General features: G+C 39.6%; 1 protein-coding gene across 2 annotated transcripts in view; it reads right to left on the bottom strand.

Annotated features, from left to right (window-relative positions):
* LOC138003716 (uncharacterized) overlaps window positions 1-17,500 on the bottom strand; it is a 129,999-nt gene that overhangs the window by 91,628 nt on the left and 20,871 nt on the right. Inside the window, exons 1-2 of one of the 2 annotated variants that reach the window (XM_068849923.1) lie at window positions 16,224-16,404; window positions 13,233-13,349 (exon numbers count right to left, since the gene is read on the bottom strand). In XM_068849923.1, the coding sequence (XP_068706024.1) occupies window positions 13,233-13,349; window positions 16,224-16,275 (169 nt within the window). In that variant the 5' untranslated portion in view covers window positions 16,276-16,404. Of the gene's footprint in view, window positions 1-13,232; window positions 13,350-16,223; window positions 16,405-17,500 lie in introns of those variants that run through there. The other variant, XM_068849924.1, reaches the window with a different exon arrangement.

Below are 17,500 nucleotides of genomic sequence, written 5' to 3'. Positions count from 1 at the left end.
CGCTGCATCTGCTTGAGCTTTTCTCTATCAATTACAGGACTTTCTTTGGTATCTGGTACCTTCAACGGAATATGTTCTCCAGCTTTCTTAACTTGACTTCTCGTGGTTACAGCACAAGCTTCTTGTACAGGAACTTGCCAGCTTGGGTCTGGGTCGTCAGCGGCTCTTGCGCCTGGTACATTACCAATAATTAAATCATAAACAGCATCGGGAAGACACTGCGCTTCCACTTGGCCCTTGAGATAAGGTGTATCAACATCAATCTTTGCGATGGGAACCTTCCTTGCTGTATTGTCAATGAGCAGCATAACATTAAATTCGCCAGTAAACTGATCCTCTGACACAAGGTCCTTCTTTACTACAATTCCACTACAACCAGTATCTCTCAGGACCTCAACAGGCTTCTTTCCAACTCTACCTTTCACGACAGGCATTTTACTTCTCACTCCAGTCAACGGTTCAACACAAGCACTACTCAACAATGGAATCTTCTTACCACAGGCTAACAGCAACTTATCATCTTTAATACAGGCCTTAACTTCTTCATCAGTAGGTTTAACCTCAGGTGGCTGAACTAAACAACTGGCACTCACTTGACCACGCTGCACAGGGTTACCATCCTTACTTTGTCCTCCTGATCTGCGTCCACCTGATCGACAGTTTCTAGCTTCATGTCCCTGCTTACCACATAGGAAACACTTTCTTGTTAGGGTTGGGCAGTTGACAGCTTTATGACCTCGGGTGTTGCACTTAAAGCAATGCAGAGCTGGTGGATTAATCTGCATGTTCTTGGCTTCGTCCCTCTCAGGCTGTACTGTTGGCTTTCTGCTCGCTGAGCCGAACAAATGTTTACCATGAGCCTCCAAGTACTGGTCAGCGATCTTCGCAATCTTTGCTAGAGTTTCAGGTGCCCTTTCTCGCAGGTGAATTGCCAAATCCTTAGGGCAAGAGTCAATAAATTGTTCTTTCACGATCAAGTCCTTAAGACCATCAAAGGATTGCGCAGTATCCGAAAGCTCTAGCCAACGTAACAGGTATCTGTCCAGTCGCACAATAAACTGCTCCGGACTTTCGTCAACTTCCGGTTTGGATGCTCTAAATTTCCGACGATAGCCGTCTTCGGTAAGGTCATATCTCTTCATTAACGCAATCTTTACCCTGTCATAATCCTTAGCTGCGTCCTCCGATAGACGTGAATACACTTCTAGTGCCCGTCCAGACAACAGAGCACTGAGCTTCGATGCCCATCCATCTCTTTTCCACTTAGCTGTCTCCGCAAATCTCTCGAACCTCTGCAAATACGCGTCCAAATCGTCTTTACCATCAACAAACGAGGGGAGTTTAGGTGCCTTAACCCGATCCTCTCTCACTTCAGGACGTCCGTCAGCACTCTCCACAGCCAAACGTGCAATTTCCAGCTCATGTTCTCTTTTTGCCGCTTCAATAGCCTCTTTCTGTTTCAACAGCTCGGCTTCCATCTCCAATTTTCTTAGTTCGCGTTCTTGTCGCCTAGTTTCTCTTTCTTCATCTTCTCTTCTGCGCCTTTCCTCTTTTTCTTCCTCTTCCTTTCTTTTATCCTCCTCAAGCATTCGACGTCTCTCTTCTCTTTCTTCTTGTAATTGCCTCTTTTTTTCTTCTCTTTCTTCCTGTTCCCTTCTTCGTTCTTCTTCAAATTGTCTGCGTTTCTCTTCTTTTTCTTCCTGTTCCCTTCTTTTTTCTTCCTCTTCCCTCCTTCTTTCTTGTTCTAATTGTCTGCGTTTTTCTTCACGTTCTTCCTCTCTACGTTTCTCTTCGCGTTCTTTTTCTTCTTGTTCACGCACAAATTCAAGCAGCTTTTCTCCTTCCAGACCAAACTTTTCGCCAAGCTGAATAAATTTCTCCATTTTCACAGCACTAAAATTCCACGGCTCTTTCACTCGCTACAACTTTTTCCACAGCGCAGCTACTTCCTTCCAAGTTGTGATCCTTTCCTGGTTTCTGTAGTCGGCAAACAAATAAATTCCTCTCCCGGACCAGGCCCCCAATGTTACGAGTTCGAACGTTTTGAGGAAAGGTAGTTCGCAAACTAAACTGAACGCAGGGTTGTCGGAACAACAACAAGAAGATTTATTCCAAAAGTGAACGTAGTTTCCACGAAGTAAAACTCTGAACAACACGTACTCGATAAACTTACACGGCCTCCGCCAACTTGAATGCACACAGCTTCTGTCACACTTGAATAAACACGCCAACTCTCTTCGCTTGTGAAAAACTAGTTAGAAAAACACTCCGTTCGGACTCGTCTACTTATATACTCTGACAATAAACTTCTAGAACTTTCTAAATTAGTAATGCATCTAATTATAGAAAGATTACAAAACACACCGATTTAGAAACGCTTACGCATGAACCTAAAATAAACAAACTACGAACTCTCGCGAAGCTTCGAGACAGTAACGCTTGTCACGCAATACTATTTTTCGTAACACTTTCTCATGAAAATGGACTGCAAGCGAATGACATCTGGCTTAGGAGCAGTTCTCCTTACGCCCTTTCTGAAAACCACTTACGTCATTGAAAGGTTACTGATAAAAGATTTTATTAGACTCACCGCACCATAGTTTGATAAAATACTAAAGGTAAAGAAGTTAAGCGAATCCTACCTTTGGCCACAATCAATGTAACATAACCGACAGCCATTCCTAAACGGTTAATCGCTGTACACTGATATGTTTGTCCACTGAGAGATCCATGAACTTGTGAAATGATCAAGGAACCATTAGGATTAACGGTCAACGAGTAAGTAAAATCCCTATCGCCATCCCAAATAACGACAGTTTGTGAACTTGCTGGTGTAACATTGATTTTCTCGTCTTTAGGAACTGTCCAATACACCGTGGGTGTGGGGAATCCACTGTATATACATGGAATCACAGCTTTCTGTTGCGGTTCAACATAAATCGTCTGTGGTAGCTTCTGAATGGAAGGAGGAACTGAAATTTTAAAAAATGCATCACTCAAGAGAAATCCTAACAAACCTATGGCCACCAAGTAAGAACGTTCTCTTCATTTAGACCAGACGGGATTTAAATTATAAATAGGGAGTTTATGAAACATTGTCAGCCACGGCGACAAAAAGGTCACTTCAAAATGAGCTTTCTTAAATAGGTGTTTTGCAACCAATCTCTAGAGACACAGATAACAAGGCTGCAATGTACAATTGCTGGTGGACGAACAAAAGGAGCTAATGAGAGATCGTTTGCTTACCTCCACCAAGATGGCGGCGATGACGTAACGTGAAAACCACCTATAATTTGTGATTATTCCCTCTTCTTTACCTTGTAGAATATGGGCGAAGTATCTTATGACTAACTTGGTATGGACGGAATTTGTAGTAAAAAGACAGAATGAAAATTTACTGTGGTATGTCCACATTGTCTAACAGAACGTCTAACCTGAAACTGGTCACTTCGAGTCGTTGTTTTGACGAGTACTGGAAAGAAGTGTACAAAACAATGCAGCCCACACGTGCAGCACTATCATTTCTCTTCTTTTAACCATTATTATTATATGCCTCGTCCCGTAAGCGGACAAGATGAACCAAATCCCGCGCTGTGATTGGCTTCCCGAGCGAGCAAGCTAGCTAGATGGACCTACCTTACCCGCTCGGGATTTCTGGCTTGGTCCCTTAAGATCAAAGATCATTTTACGGTGTTTCATCCCATATAACAAAACCTTTCTTGACCAAGCTTGTTCAGTCAAGATGGTTGGATATTGGCCTCGTTATTTTTTTGCGTGTTTATGGACCGAGACCAACATAAACACGCAAAAAAAAAAACTTGGCTAATGTCCAGCCATCTTGACTTGGCGTTGTCATTTCTCAAACTCCACAATGTCAAGGCTCTTAGCGCATAGGGAACTCCCAGTCGTTTACCTGAACTAAAATAACCCTGGAAGTAGTTTTCATTCTTCAATGCATGAACGTCATTATTTTGATGGAAACTCAGTTTTAAAATGTCTTGTGTTCATTAAAGTATGTTTAAAGCAGGCGTAAGCAATTACGGGCTTTATTCAGTAGTACTGGAGATTGTCTTTAACAAAACAGTGGGAATGAAAAATGGAGGAATAAAAATTACGAGGAAGACACATTTGATCAATGTGCTCTCCCGTTTCCAATGCAAAAATAATTTATTAAGGCGCACTGACTTAAATGATATTTGGAATTTTACTTTTTACCCTAGGGAAAGATAAAAAATTTGGCAAAAAATAGTTCTTGTACGATGCTGCACTCTAACATGCATCTATTTACCCTGTAATGAGTCGGTGCACCAAAAATACAGAAAACAGTGATAGCTTCAGGCCCCTCTATCGGACGAATTGCATTATCACCGAGTCAATACCTTCTAAACCTATGTGGATAAAATTCAACAATCAGGGGAGTGACAAAAAGGTTGAGGCACTTACCCCTTTTTAGGAAAGTTGGACAAATTCTTCCCTTAACCTTTCCATCTATACTCCACCCCCCATTCCCCATCACCTTTCTGACAACCATGTAGGAGATAGGGGAAATTACAAGTCAAATATATAACGTAGACATGAATTTTTCATAATTGTGGTACCACTTCTATTGTGTGACGAAAACTAATTAATTTGTATGCTTACTGTTCAAATGTTACATGTAATTGTAAAGCGCTATTGATCAGCATATTTAAATACACGCTATATAAATTGGTAAAGTGTAAATTATAATTGTAAATTAACCTTGTTTGCTGATATATACAGCCATCAAGCCATGTCCCAGCTATTCAACCTACACTATGTGAGACATCAACAACCACAGGTAATCAAATTTACTGACATCTTTCATACCAAACAGAAGCTTAAACATTTTTCTCTACTCTAGCTGTAAATAGATTGGTTTAGAAAATCTGTTATTCTTCCTTCACATTCATGATTTGCACCCTTCCACACTTTCATGAAGTTGGTAAAATAGAAAAAGGCTTATCAAGCATCTGCCAATGAAACAGAATAGATTACATATGCCGGAAACTGAAATTGAGCCATTGTAATAGTAGTGTTTGTGCTTTTGTATTTATAATTTTTGTTCAGCAAATCAATCAACACTTGTGATAAACAATGGCAAAATAGAGCTTAATTGGCCCTAAAGTAAAGGTCAGTGATCCTTTTAAGTATATTTTTATCAATGGTGGTCTGGTTCAGTAATTTTATGGTTCTTTGAGGAAATAATGCCCATGCCTCTGTAAAGCAAGCAATAACTTATTGTAGCATCCATTTTTATTTCACGGAAGGATGATTAATATTTACACATGACTGTATTACTGATGGGTATTCTGTTTTATTTCCCTACCATGCTTGGACTCTAATTGTACTGTAGTAAGGAAAATATCTTCTTACCAAAATTGGTCCAGATTTGAAGATGAAGTGACTGATTGTCTTTTAAAAGATAGCTCATTTTGTTTGTCTCAAAGGTGGCTGAACACAGTGCAAACAATAGTCAACAGGATGTGTTGAGGGGGCCTGACAGTGGAGCTATGTTGTTAAAGAGTTTTAAAAATTTTTCTAACTTTGTTAAAGTTGATGATTTTACTGAAATTTCTGCATTAGAAGGATTTACTTTAGAGAGTTACGTTTCCACAAAGGAAAAAATATGCATTGCAGGACATATCCAACCTTGCAAATTGTGTACTGGATTGTTAACAGTTGCAAAACGAATTGCTGATTATGTTGACAGATGCCAAAAGAAAACTTCTTCAAATGCCTCTCGCTGCCATCAGAATAAAAGAGAAAAATAACCATGCAGTTTTCCTTGTTTAGAGTTAGCTCGAAGCCTCTTGTCAAGACTGGGCAGTAAATTAGACATAAGTTGCAAAGAGCATGTCAATAAAAGCGTAATGTCTATTAAAGAATTTTAGCAGCTGCCGAGTCAGTTGCAGAGAGGGAGAGGATTACCTATGCTGTTGCTGCAGCATCTGGGCAAAGCAATACAAAGTTAAGAAGCATCTATGGTTTTGAAGATATACAGAGAAGAAAGGAAAGAGTAGAAAATGCTTTGCGGGAAGCAAGAGAAATCAGGGAAGCGGTAGACACCATTGCAAGTATTCAAGAAAAAGCAGTACTATCATCATTTGGTATTCAAGTTGACACTGATAATAGTGATGTAGATGAAGAAAGTGAAACTGATACAGAAAATGAGGAAGGAGGAAATAATAGGGAGTCACAAGAGGATGACCCAGTGAAAGGCCCAAATAGTGATTCAGTGGTGATTGACATAACTCATCAGTTTCCTCTCAACAAGCAAATAACCAATACAGGATCAGTGTATCAAAATTCTCATGAACTGAATGGATCTACTTAGAGCCTGTGAACTTACCTGGTTTCTTTTTGTTGAAGTTGTTGACACACCAAAGCTGCCATAGATTAGATTCTCTTAGACTTTAGTGGCCAAATGCAATTGCTTAAGTTGAATGAAAAGGAGGAGTCTATTATGGAACAGAGCGGACAGGCATATCTTCTTCCAGAAAGACTACAAGGAAACCAGTCAGATGTGGATGATGATGCCATTGGGTCTGAAACTGAAGAAAGTCACGGTGCAGATTGGGGAAGCATTCATGATCCCATACCACCAAGACAGGCTATGTGAACAAATACCCGTCCACACTTCAAACGACATCATACAACTTTTCCAGCACAGGGACAACAGCAGAGATATGTGCCAGCATTGTTAAGGCTATCCCACTTCATCAGAAAAATCCCACACAACATGCACATGATTTGAATGTGATTGAGACATATTCAGAGGTGTGGAGCCAGCATTTTTCAACAATATTACCGGAGAGAGAAAGAGTAAGAGTGGATGGAGGGCATGATAAAGGGCCGTCACACAAGGAAGTTCAATTTTGGTGGAAAAACTACCACCTAGAAAAGTCATCTAAAGTGCTCATAGTAACCACTAGAGATAGTGGCTCCAGCAACCGAAACAGAGTGGAGTTGCAGAATGGAAGCCTTTCTCTCGACCATAGCAATTTGTTTATCCCGTCGACTCCTGTTTAGACTCCAAAACTGGTAAGATTGATGACATTAAAATTAAGGAGAATCTTAACGACGCGATTGATATTTACATCAGTAGGGTGAACAAATCCCCATGTGCGAACACCAAAACTCACCTGTTATAAGGGAACAGATAGTTCATGTTATCAAACACTAAGGACATTTGTTAAGGTCTTCCTTAAAGGAAACCCAGCCGAAAAAGCCAAGTTGAAGAATGAACACCCAGGAACTTATAAGTGGATGAATGAAGTTTGGTCATTACGAAATCAATGTAAAAAAATGTGAACAACGATGTCAGCAAAGATTTCGGATCTCTTAAAGGCGAGTTTATACTGGGGCTAAGTAGGCCATAAGTGCGATATAAACTCAAGTCAACTTAGGACTTACTCGTGTCTTATCGCCTTATCGTGTTATCTGCTCAAGTACGCATTCGAGGGGGATAAACCTAGAATTGATATGGTATTCGGCTTCTCTGAAGATCCCTCATTTGTAAGGTTACAAAATCTGGGTCGCATTCAAAGTAGAACTCAGACATACGTACATGTAAGCCTTAAGCTTCTTACATCCCTAGTATATCCATGACTGAGAATAATACATAAAAATGATATATAAACACAGAACTGGATTTTTTGTGAAGAAATGATTCACAGCTGTGTGAGTAAGGTTATCACTGAACTGTGATTAACCTCTGCAAGGGAATGTAGGTGGAGCAGCACATGAAATAATCTGCGAGCGTTTTGGGTTTGTGAACTCGCTGATTCAAATAGTGTTGAAAAAATTATAACTTTTCTGAATACACTAGAAAATGAAAGCAAGAGCCGGGTGGAAAGCTTCTCAAAACCATTCAGCCGATTCGATTTCCCAATGCATCGCTTCCAAACCGATCCCAAACCAAGGCTGCGACTTTCAGGATTCTTCTCGTACAATTCATTCGAAAATCTGTCCAAAATAACAAGAACAAGTCGTCGAACAAGACTCCTATGAAGTGCAAATTTTCGTAGACGAGAGAGAGAAATGGTTGTACCATTTCTATCTTTGAAGTTTTCAGTCAGTTAAATGCGGCCAGCAGTTTGCGGCATAGGTCATGCGCGTTTTAGCCTGCGAACGCAGACTTATTTTCGGAGGTCGTTTCTCTCCACCACAAAATAGAATCTTTGAACTTGAGCTTATTGTTTTGGACATCTCCTCTTTGATACTTTTAGCCGATTTATGTGGGCTATATGCTGCACGAAATGCTATTATCGACTGATACGATGCAAGAATGACGTATGTAAAGTGGAAGAGCTTGAGAAATAAATTAAAAGACAGTCTGACCGTGACTTTACTCTTCGAGTTCAGAAATCGATTTAAGACTAAAGCACTTTTGGTGACGCTTGCTCGAATTATTTCGCAGTAGTAAAAGTCTTTAGAAAGGCAACCGTTAAAAATGGCCCCGAGCGCCGTTGTAAGCCCCGGAATATGCATTAGCCCGATTGCGCTGAGGATTCTTAGCCCTTAACCGATCCTAGCGCTTGTTTTTGCAACACCAACACCACAAAACGTCGTTAGAGTGAAGGTTTCCATGCGTAAGTTTTTAGGAGTGGGATTTTTAGATAATTGCATGCCGCTAGGGATGTTGTAAACAGTAGAGTTTATCCTCGATGAGTGTTTTCGTGAGCTCTATCCGGGCGTAACTAATCGATATTTTTGATACTCAATTGAAATCGATCGTAATCGATCATAATCCATAATAATTAATCGATTAATATCAGAAATCGGTAGAAATCGATCACTCGTGTCTTTGTGACTATCGATTTTGATCGATTTCTGTAATTAGCTATCGATTTTGTCGGTGATCCTGGTGAAAAAAAAAAACAAGAAAAGTCGCTACCAATGGAGAAAGTAACATCATCTTTATCAACAAAGCGGATTCAAAAGTAAGCTTGAAGGCAAGTGTTATGCAGTGTTATGATAAGATCAAATCACGTGTTTGATTTTCGATTTCCACAGACGTGATTATCGATTTCAATCGATTAAACTGAGTAATCAATCGACAAATATCGAGTATTATCGAGTATTATCGATTAATGGATTACTTTTTCAATGATCGATTTCGATCAATTAGGTACGCCCTGGCTCTATCCGTTGAAATCACAACCGGAATTCCATGGCACAAGGAAAGAAAGTGATTCATGATTAAAAAAAGAGAGGTCACCGATAATCTAAACGAGTAAAATCAATCTCTTGGAAAATTTCGTTCGTGACCAGTCGGGGAAGGACTGGAACCCAAGAGAGGATTGATCATTGAAGGATGAAAGGTTTTTACCCCCCCCCCCCCCCCCCAGTATTTTTTATAGTATCTCTCCATTGCCATCACCCTCATCTTCTGGAGTGTGGTTTTTGTGAACTTTAATTGCTGGTTGTTTCCATGCAGGTCCGCACTATTCATGTGAGCGAGGACAAAAATAAAGGAAAAGAACTTCAAAAACATGCATTCATTTTGAACTTAAGTTCGTAGGGCAATAAAAACATTAAAAAAAAAAACAGCCCCATTTAATTTACGCAACCGCTCGTCCTCCAGTTTTCCAAACTTTCAGCCACCTTTTCCAGAGCTTTTCCACTGTCCCGCTCACTTCTCTTTAACGTTTAATGATGATTCGGAAATAAATGTGCCATTCTCTGGCCGGACTGGAATTTTTTCCCAGGCGTTTTTGTCGCCATGTTATTTTAACTAATGCTTTAAAAATATTTATGAAAGTCAAGTAGACTAGTGCACGACTGACAAAACAACGGGAATATCAGTCGTGCAGTAGTTTTAAATCAATTTTGACTGATCACGATCTTCTCTGATCCAACGCTGTGCAAGACTTGTTGTCCACGGTTTTTGCAAATGCTCGAAGTAATGCGTGACATACAATGTAGGGCTAACGCTCGAAACGTCAGCTTTTAGAATCTCTGTAAGGTGGCCAATTTACATTATCAACTCCATTGATAAAACCAAATTTTTGTATAATACTTCCCCACAGACGCAACACCACAGTTTCTTTAGAAACTACCCCTTCATTCGTGACATATTTTAGTTGTGTTTAACTTGCACAGTAAAGTTGCGCACAAACAATTAGCGCGAACGTCCTTAAAGAAACCGTTGAAAGTTTCGGTGGGAGCTAAAATGTATAAATGTGTTACATCAACACCGCTCCCTAAAGCGGAAACTGAAGGCGCTAACTTAAAGGCATTGTGTTTTCCAGAAATAGAGAAAAGGAGACCGAAGGACATCTTACTGCAGAATATTCTAGTAAAACAATCTGAAAAGAATTGGTAATGGGTAAATCACAATCCCAATATTTTTATCAGAAGAGAACCCCACAGACGAAAACACCACAAGCAAGGATACATAAGGTGAGGAGTTCCCAAATCGCGTAGGTAAATTGACGAAAACATTGCGTTTCATCTTGGCCGCACATACTTGATCGCATCCTAGTTAACTTTTTGATACCGAAAACCTCACAACCTTTTTGAATCACAAGGACCTCCGTATTGTCCACCATTAATCTGACTTGTGTTTATGTGGACAACGCAAAAGTAGTTTGCGTATTCCATGCGTGTTGGTTCTGGAGATTTATGAGCCTAACTCTGATTGGCTAAGAATTTTACGTCACAGAAATCATTCAGCAGCTCAAGTTTGCAGACGCTATTTTTCGGGGGAGACAATGACCGCCGGAAATACATCTGCGTTCGCAGGCTATGCACGTGTAACCACTAGGATGAACCTTGAACCCTTGAGATGGACAAGGGTTTTCATTTGTTGAAACGTGTTTCTATATGATCAAAAAAGTGAAGTCTGCCATAAACTTAAGACCGGATATATATTTTACGAGCCTCATGATCTACTACCGCTACAATATGATATTAATTAGAAGCAACATGACTGCTAAACTAACAATAAGCTAACTACATGTACAACTAAGTTATGTTGGAACACTAATCCAGCTCATTGCATTCAAATACAAACTTACCACACCGAGTTACAAATTCAACTGATCTGTAATTAGTAACAGCCCCCACTGATGAATTAGCGGCAACCTTCACTGTGTAATTCCTGCATTGATCCAAAGACTTGATTTCCACAGATGACGAGGTATTACCAGTTCCTACGCGTCTCACTTCATCAGTATCGTTCAGAATAATGACATCATATCCGATGATGTTTTCGAGAGTGGAGTCCCAACTAACCAGAATGGTGTTGCCATTCAGGAAACTTGCACTTAAGTTAAAAATACCTGCTGGAAAACAACGAAAATTGAAGCAGTCCACCACACAGATCTCGATGTCGAAGGTTATCCATTACAAACCGGAAAAGAAATCCATAGTTCGATACTCATTTCAATATCTCATCATCTAGAGTGACACACAGGACCTTAAAGGGAACCTCCACTCTTACAACAGAATAAGTTTAAACCGAAAGAAATTATGTTTACAAACAAAGTTGTTCAAAATTTGTTTTTAAAACAGTGTTTATATCAAGAAAGGAAATTTTATAATCGCTTCTTTCACTTTCAAATTTCTCAGGCGCAGCCATCTTGAATAGCTTTGACGTGTTGCGGTTGCCTTATTGTTCTGACACAAAGAGCTTTTGTCTAATAACAATAGACCAGCACTATTGATCTGTACATGTAAATAGGGCTATACAACTAATAAATTACTATTATTATTATTATTAATAGGACAACTGTAAGATGTCACAATTATGCAAGATGGCGGTGCCCGCAAACTTTGAAAACAAAAATAAGCGATTCTAAAACTTATTTATTTTGGATACAAACACTTTCTTTGAAAATGCGTTAGACTGACTTGACTGTAACAGTTATTTCCTGTCATTTAAAGTTATTTTTTGTTAAAGTGGAGGTTCCCTTTAAGAAGGGATGACAACAACGATGGCGAGAATGTTGAAATATAACTTCGCGTTATTTCTGTCACTCTACATCATTCGACAAAGATTGTGTCTGAACGTTTTTGGAATAAAATTGTGGACGTTACAGCAGTCTAATTGGACGTCAATAGGCCTTTTGCAACTAACGATCACATGGTACAAAATCCGCCATGCTGGACGGCAAACTAATTATCATTCCCCCACTGGGACATTAAAACAAAGGCAAGTCAAGCCTGACTGGTTCAGGTCTCGTGAACTGCACGCGAAATCTTCAAGCTCGATTTTCTAGGGGTTTATTTTGACACCAAAATTATAATTTCTCGGACCTCCTGTCCCAACGGGTTTTAAGATTTCGCTTCCAAATTTTCACTTCTACTAGATGATTGTACTACCCCAAATACCGTGTGAGGGAATTTTCGTTTGTCTTCGGAGACTGATTTTATGGCACTTTTTCTACCCAAATTAAATATGAGATGAGAGTTTCGACTTTGGTGCGTGATATTTCCCTCAATTCTTAACATATCAAAAATTCCTCACACGGTATTGAAGTGCATTCATCTGTGACTAAGATGCAACAAAGCGCGAATAAAGTGAAGGGGCAGGAGCTTCTACGGCAGACTCAGTCGTTCTGAGTTTCAGGCCTCAAAACTAAAAGGCAATATTAAATACCAAAAGATGAGAGAACGAGCAATAGTGTGCCACCAAGCGTCAATTTCCTTGTCCCTTCTCCCCATGTGTCTCGCGCATTGCTCTCGTGCCCCAAAACCTGCTTTATAATAGGGAGCTTAAGCGTGCGCATTTTTGAGACGCGGACGGCAACAGGAAGTGGGCTGTATTCCCTTTTAACTTGTCCTTACACAAGCACATTTACATTGCCAAGTATCTTTTCTCCATTAGAGATGATTGGTACAAAAATATGGGAAACACCACTGTCCTGAAACGCGAAATGTTCTCTTCTGGTTGCTGTCCGCGTCTCAAAAATGCACGTGCCTAAGCAGGCTAGTAAAAATGTGAAGAGTGGAGGAGAGTAACAACACACTACTTTCATTCGAATTCCGACGAGTTTTCCATAAAAAAAGATGAAAGATCATGATGATAAACACTGAAATCTATAGCTACAACACCAGAGACTGGACTTCGCTAGAAACGTTTACCAGAGCGCATCCTTGCGCATGCCATGATAAATCTGCTCTGGCAAAAAAGAAAGATCGCTTGACTACCCACGGTTGCAAAACTCCTTAATCTGAATTGATTAAAAATTGAGAAGGAAACTCACCTTGTGAATTAGCTACCATTACCCCAAAAGACAGGTAAAAAAGGCCAATCAATATATGACAGACAGATTGAGCACTTGATCTCATAACAACTATTGATCTCCTGTTATGCATCTCACCTAAAAAAGAGAATCCAGTAAAAAAGAAATGATGATCAGTCAATAGGGATTGGCGCAAAATAACAAACGGCTCTGAACATGGGGCTACAAAAGCAACAACGTAAAATACTAAGTGCGCGGAGAACGTTATAGCACATGACAATTAACCTTTCATGGTCTCTCTAAACTTCAACCCTTGGCAGTTATCGAATGATGAAAAGTGTACAATTCATTTAAGTTGCACTTATCACCAATTACACCAATGCTTTTACAATTTTTGTTGTTTAAGTGACACAACAGACGAGATACGACAACCTTTCCAAGGCCATGTGTTCTCCCTTTCTTTCATCAACCAGAAAACCACGGAAAACACAAGGAGATAAGTAAAAAGTCCTAGTTCAAAAACTGGTGTCTCTCTACAACCTGTTTTCTTTGGTCACAAAGTCAGTAACATCCTCAAGAATAAATTAAAGAGCCAAAACCGCGAATACCGGTAACGAACAATGCTTGGTATATCATTTCAAAGGTGGTCAATGCGAGATCTATACCATCGCATTCAAGATCTTCGATTAGGAAACTTCGATTGAGAAACCACCCATCATGGACAATGTCTCAGGCCTCAAAAGTGTCGGGATACATCTCAATGCGTTATTTAAGAAAATGTGCAATCAGATTAGATTTGCACCAGGCTCTTCTATTGACACATTTGCATAAAATCCCTGCAGCAGAAACCCATCTTCAAGATGATATTCAAATATTCAAGACTGACCTCTTTTTACAACTTTAATGATGTTGGACAAACCACAACGTAGAAAAACCTTACTACTAATAGTTCTTGTTAAATTCTAAGACAAGCATCTGATATATTCATTTTGAGATAGGGTTCTTGCATGAATCAAATTGAACAAACATCAATACTTAAACTTTTAGGAGTAAACATAGAACAGCAATTAACACTATTCAAAAAATAGGAGTACTCTGTAGATTGAAACATTTGATTCCCGAAAGGGCCAAGTTGCATTTCTTCAAAACTAGTATTTTACCACATTTAACCTACAGCTCCCTTGTATGGCACTTTATAAGGTCTTCAGATAAACGTAAATTAGAGAGACTAAGAGAGAAAGGGCTTAGTGTTGCTTTCAATTATGGCCACAGCTCTTCTTAGTAAAGCTTGTACTCTGCACAATGGTACATGTAGACTTCAGGACAGAGCTATACTTATGTTCAAAGTTAAGCAGGGCATCTGCCCGATTTATATAGCTAGTCTATGTAAGCAATGTGATGGAGACTATAGTTTAAGAAATGCTGACCTTGTAATTCCATGTTTTAACAGTGACGTATGGAAAGCATTCCATCAAATATTTTAGGCCTTCCGAATGGCACAGACTCCCTCAGAGTGTATATGAAAATTGAATTTATCGTCAGTTATGAATGACCTGACCTGTGGGTCATTTTATGCAGTTCTTATATTATTCTCTTAGTAGTTTAAGTCATTTAAATAGCAGTTTTAGTCAGTTTATAATTAGGATGTTTCAAAGAAAAGTTTGTGGATAGCCTTTTAAAATTGTTAACAAATATATATTCTTAATATTATTTTTCACCTAGGAGGGTCACCCTGCCTAGTTGATAGGGTAACCCTACCCCTAGGGTTAATATTTTTGTCACCAATCAGTATTTTATGCTTAAGTATTTTGACACTTCAATAAAGTTACTATTACTATAATCATCGTCGTTGCTAACAATGATCCATCATCCGTCAGTGAGGCCTTTGGAAAGTAACAAAACACAGCGAATACTTTATTCAAGAAACACAAATTTGCTTCAGCTGAAACGGTGACACACCTAAAAATCGTCACCCTCCAAACAGGAAAATACATTTTTTTTAAATTTTGTTGCAAAGGGACCCTTTACAAGTACACAGTTTTCCCCAATGGCTTATGTATCTGCCAAAAACCTTTTACTGAGATGATGAACCCCCTCTACCAAATTTGAGACAAGGTGGTAATATACCGGTATTATCCATAGCTATCCTGATGAGCTCTACCTGCAAGGCAAAACTCACCAAAAGTGCATAGCAAATGTCATTGATGCTATCATTTTGCTGGAGGACCTTGGGCTTGTCATACACCCAGAACAATCAGTTATAGTTCCACAGAAGTAACTTGTTTTTCTTCGTTTTCTCATAGATTCTGCTCTGATGACAGTAAGCCTCACTCAACATACAATAATTAAGATAAAGATTAATTTACTATGTCTTCTTGAAAACCCATGTTCTATGACCATTCATGATGTTGCAAAAGTCATTGGTCATCTCTTTTCCAGTTTGCCAGGTGTACAGCACCTTGAATTACAGAAATTTAGAAATGGACAAGGTTGTCGCTCTCAGAGTAGCTAAAGGGAATTTTGATAGCACACAAAGGAATCTCTGAATTAAACTGGTGGTCATGTAACCTAGACAGTAGTTTTAATACTATTTCCAGTCTGCCAGTAGATATCACTGTATATTGAAATGCATCCCTTTAAGGGTGGGTGCTGTGATGAATGATATGCGAACAGGTGGGAGATGGCTCCCTACTAAGAGGGAGCATCACATTAATTTCCCTGAGTTGCTTGCAGCCGTTTCACTCCTCCCTATCTAGAAAGCATGTCAAAATGATGATTGACAATACTTCTGTGGTTGTGCAAATAAATAACATGGGTACATTTCATAGTGAGGAATGTAATTCCCACAGGATCTCTTGGCTTACACCATCCCGTATTCCTGAGACCTCCAACATGGTTGAATCCAGGAATTTTCACTCCCAAGACACTGAACAGATGTTAAACCATGAAATACTGACTGGGGCACTCAAAACCCTTGATTTTCAGCCAGAGATTGATTTGTTTGCTTCTCACCTGAATGAGCAACTGCCTGTTTTTTGTTCATTCCGACAGGACCTAGAGGCATCCTTCACAAATGCGTTCACCATTTCTTTGACTGAAACTCCACTGTTTTCCTCCTTTCAGCTGCATTCTACAGGTGTTACAGAAAATTATCCGGGATCAAACAACTTGTGTGCTAGTGTTTCCCAACTGGCCCACTCAAGCAAGGTACCCACTGTTGACCTCTCTTTTCAAGATTCCTCCAATAAAGCTTCAACCATCAAGCACTCTACTGAGATTCCCAGGGGGGAGGGGGGGTGCGGCTGTTTACATTGACTGGTGCGTGCTTTCGCTGTGATAGATTTCGCCAGAATCCATTGTTTTTGTTCAGAAAGTTCAACAACACCACGGCTCTTAATGCAAACTTGCAGCTTCACTCGTCACTTGGAGTCCTTGGTTACCATGACCGTGGTGAAGAGATAGAGAAATTCTGCCCGCTCCCGCAACCAATTGGATTGCTGGATTCTCAGTATACCGCCTGCCCACGAACAAAGAAATAACTGAGACGATAAATTTAACACAGTAGACATCTGTATTCATCAAAAGTTAATGAATACTAATTAGCAGAGCAGGAGTTTGGGGTTTATCGAGGAGTGCATTACTGACACAAATAGAACCTCCCGATAGGTCATAACTTTGATGTATAATTAATCATTTTTACAATTATTAGTTATTGCAAGCTTAAGTCTAAACATTTGCATATATTATCTGTTTTAATGTATGTACATGTATCAGCTCTTTTCTAATACCCTGTTCACACCAAAAAAACATGTTTAATTAAACAATGTTTAACGAAACCTTGTTTAATTAACCATGGTTAACTGATCAACTCGTTCACACCGAACTACAAGAGCTGACAACAATGCAGCCTCGTGTTCATGCTCAGCCTTGCGTTTGTGTAATTGTAATTGACATAAAATTGTACAACATCATACAACCACAAATGTAAACAAAATGGCGAATGCGCGAAATATTGCGCTTTTGTTTTGGAAAACAAGGAGAGAAGAAAGCCGAAAAATCGTGGAAAGTCACGCAACGCTTGCCAGGAGATGACTCTACCGATACCTCTGCCGCAGATGTCTTGTGTCATCTGTATTTTTATTGTTGTTGACGTGGCAACTATTCCAATGCACCCCAAGTTTACGTTGAGTTTGGAGTAAAAGCAGGTCTCAGTCCTTTTGGGAGGAGACCTGCCAAGGCTGGAGCGATAATGATTGGGTAGAAAACTTCAGGATGTCAAAGGATTCATT

The sequence above is a fragment of the Montipora foliosa genome, chromosome 5, assembly GCF_036669935.1.
Source record: "Montipora foliosa isolate CH-2021 chromosome 5, ASM3666993v2, whole genome shotgun sequence".
Taxonomy (NCBI): Eukaryota; Metazoa; Cnidaria; class Anthozoa; order Scleractinia; family Acroporidae; genus Montipora; species Montipora foliosa.
This window is presented reverse-complemented; position numbering and strand designations above follow the sequence as displayed.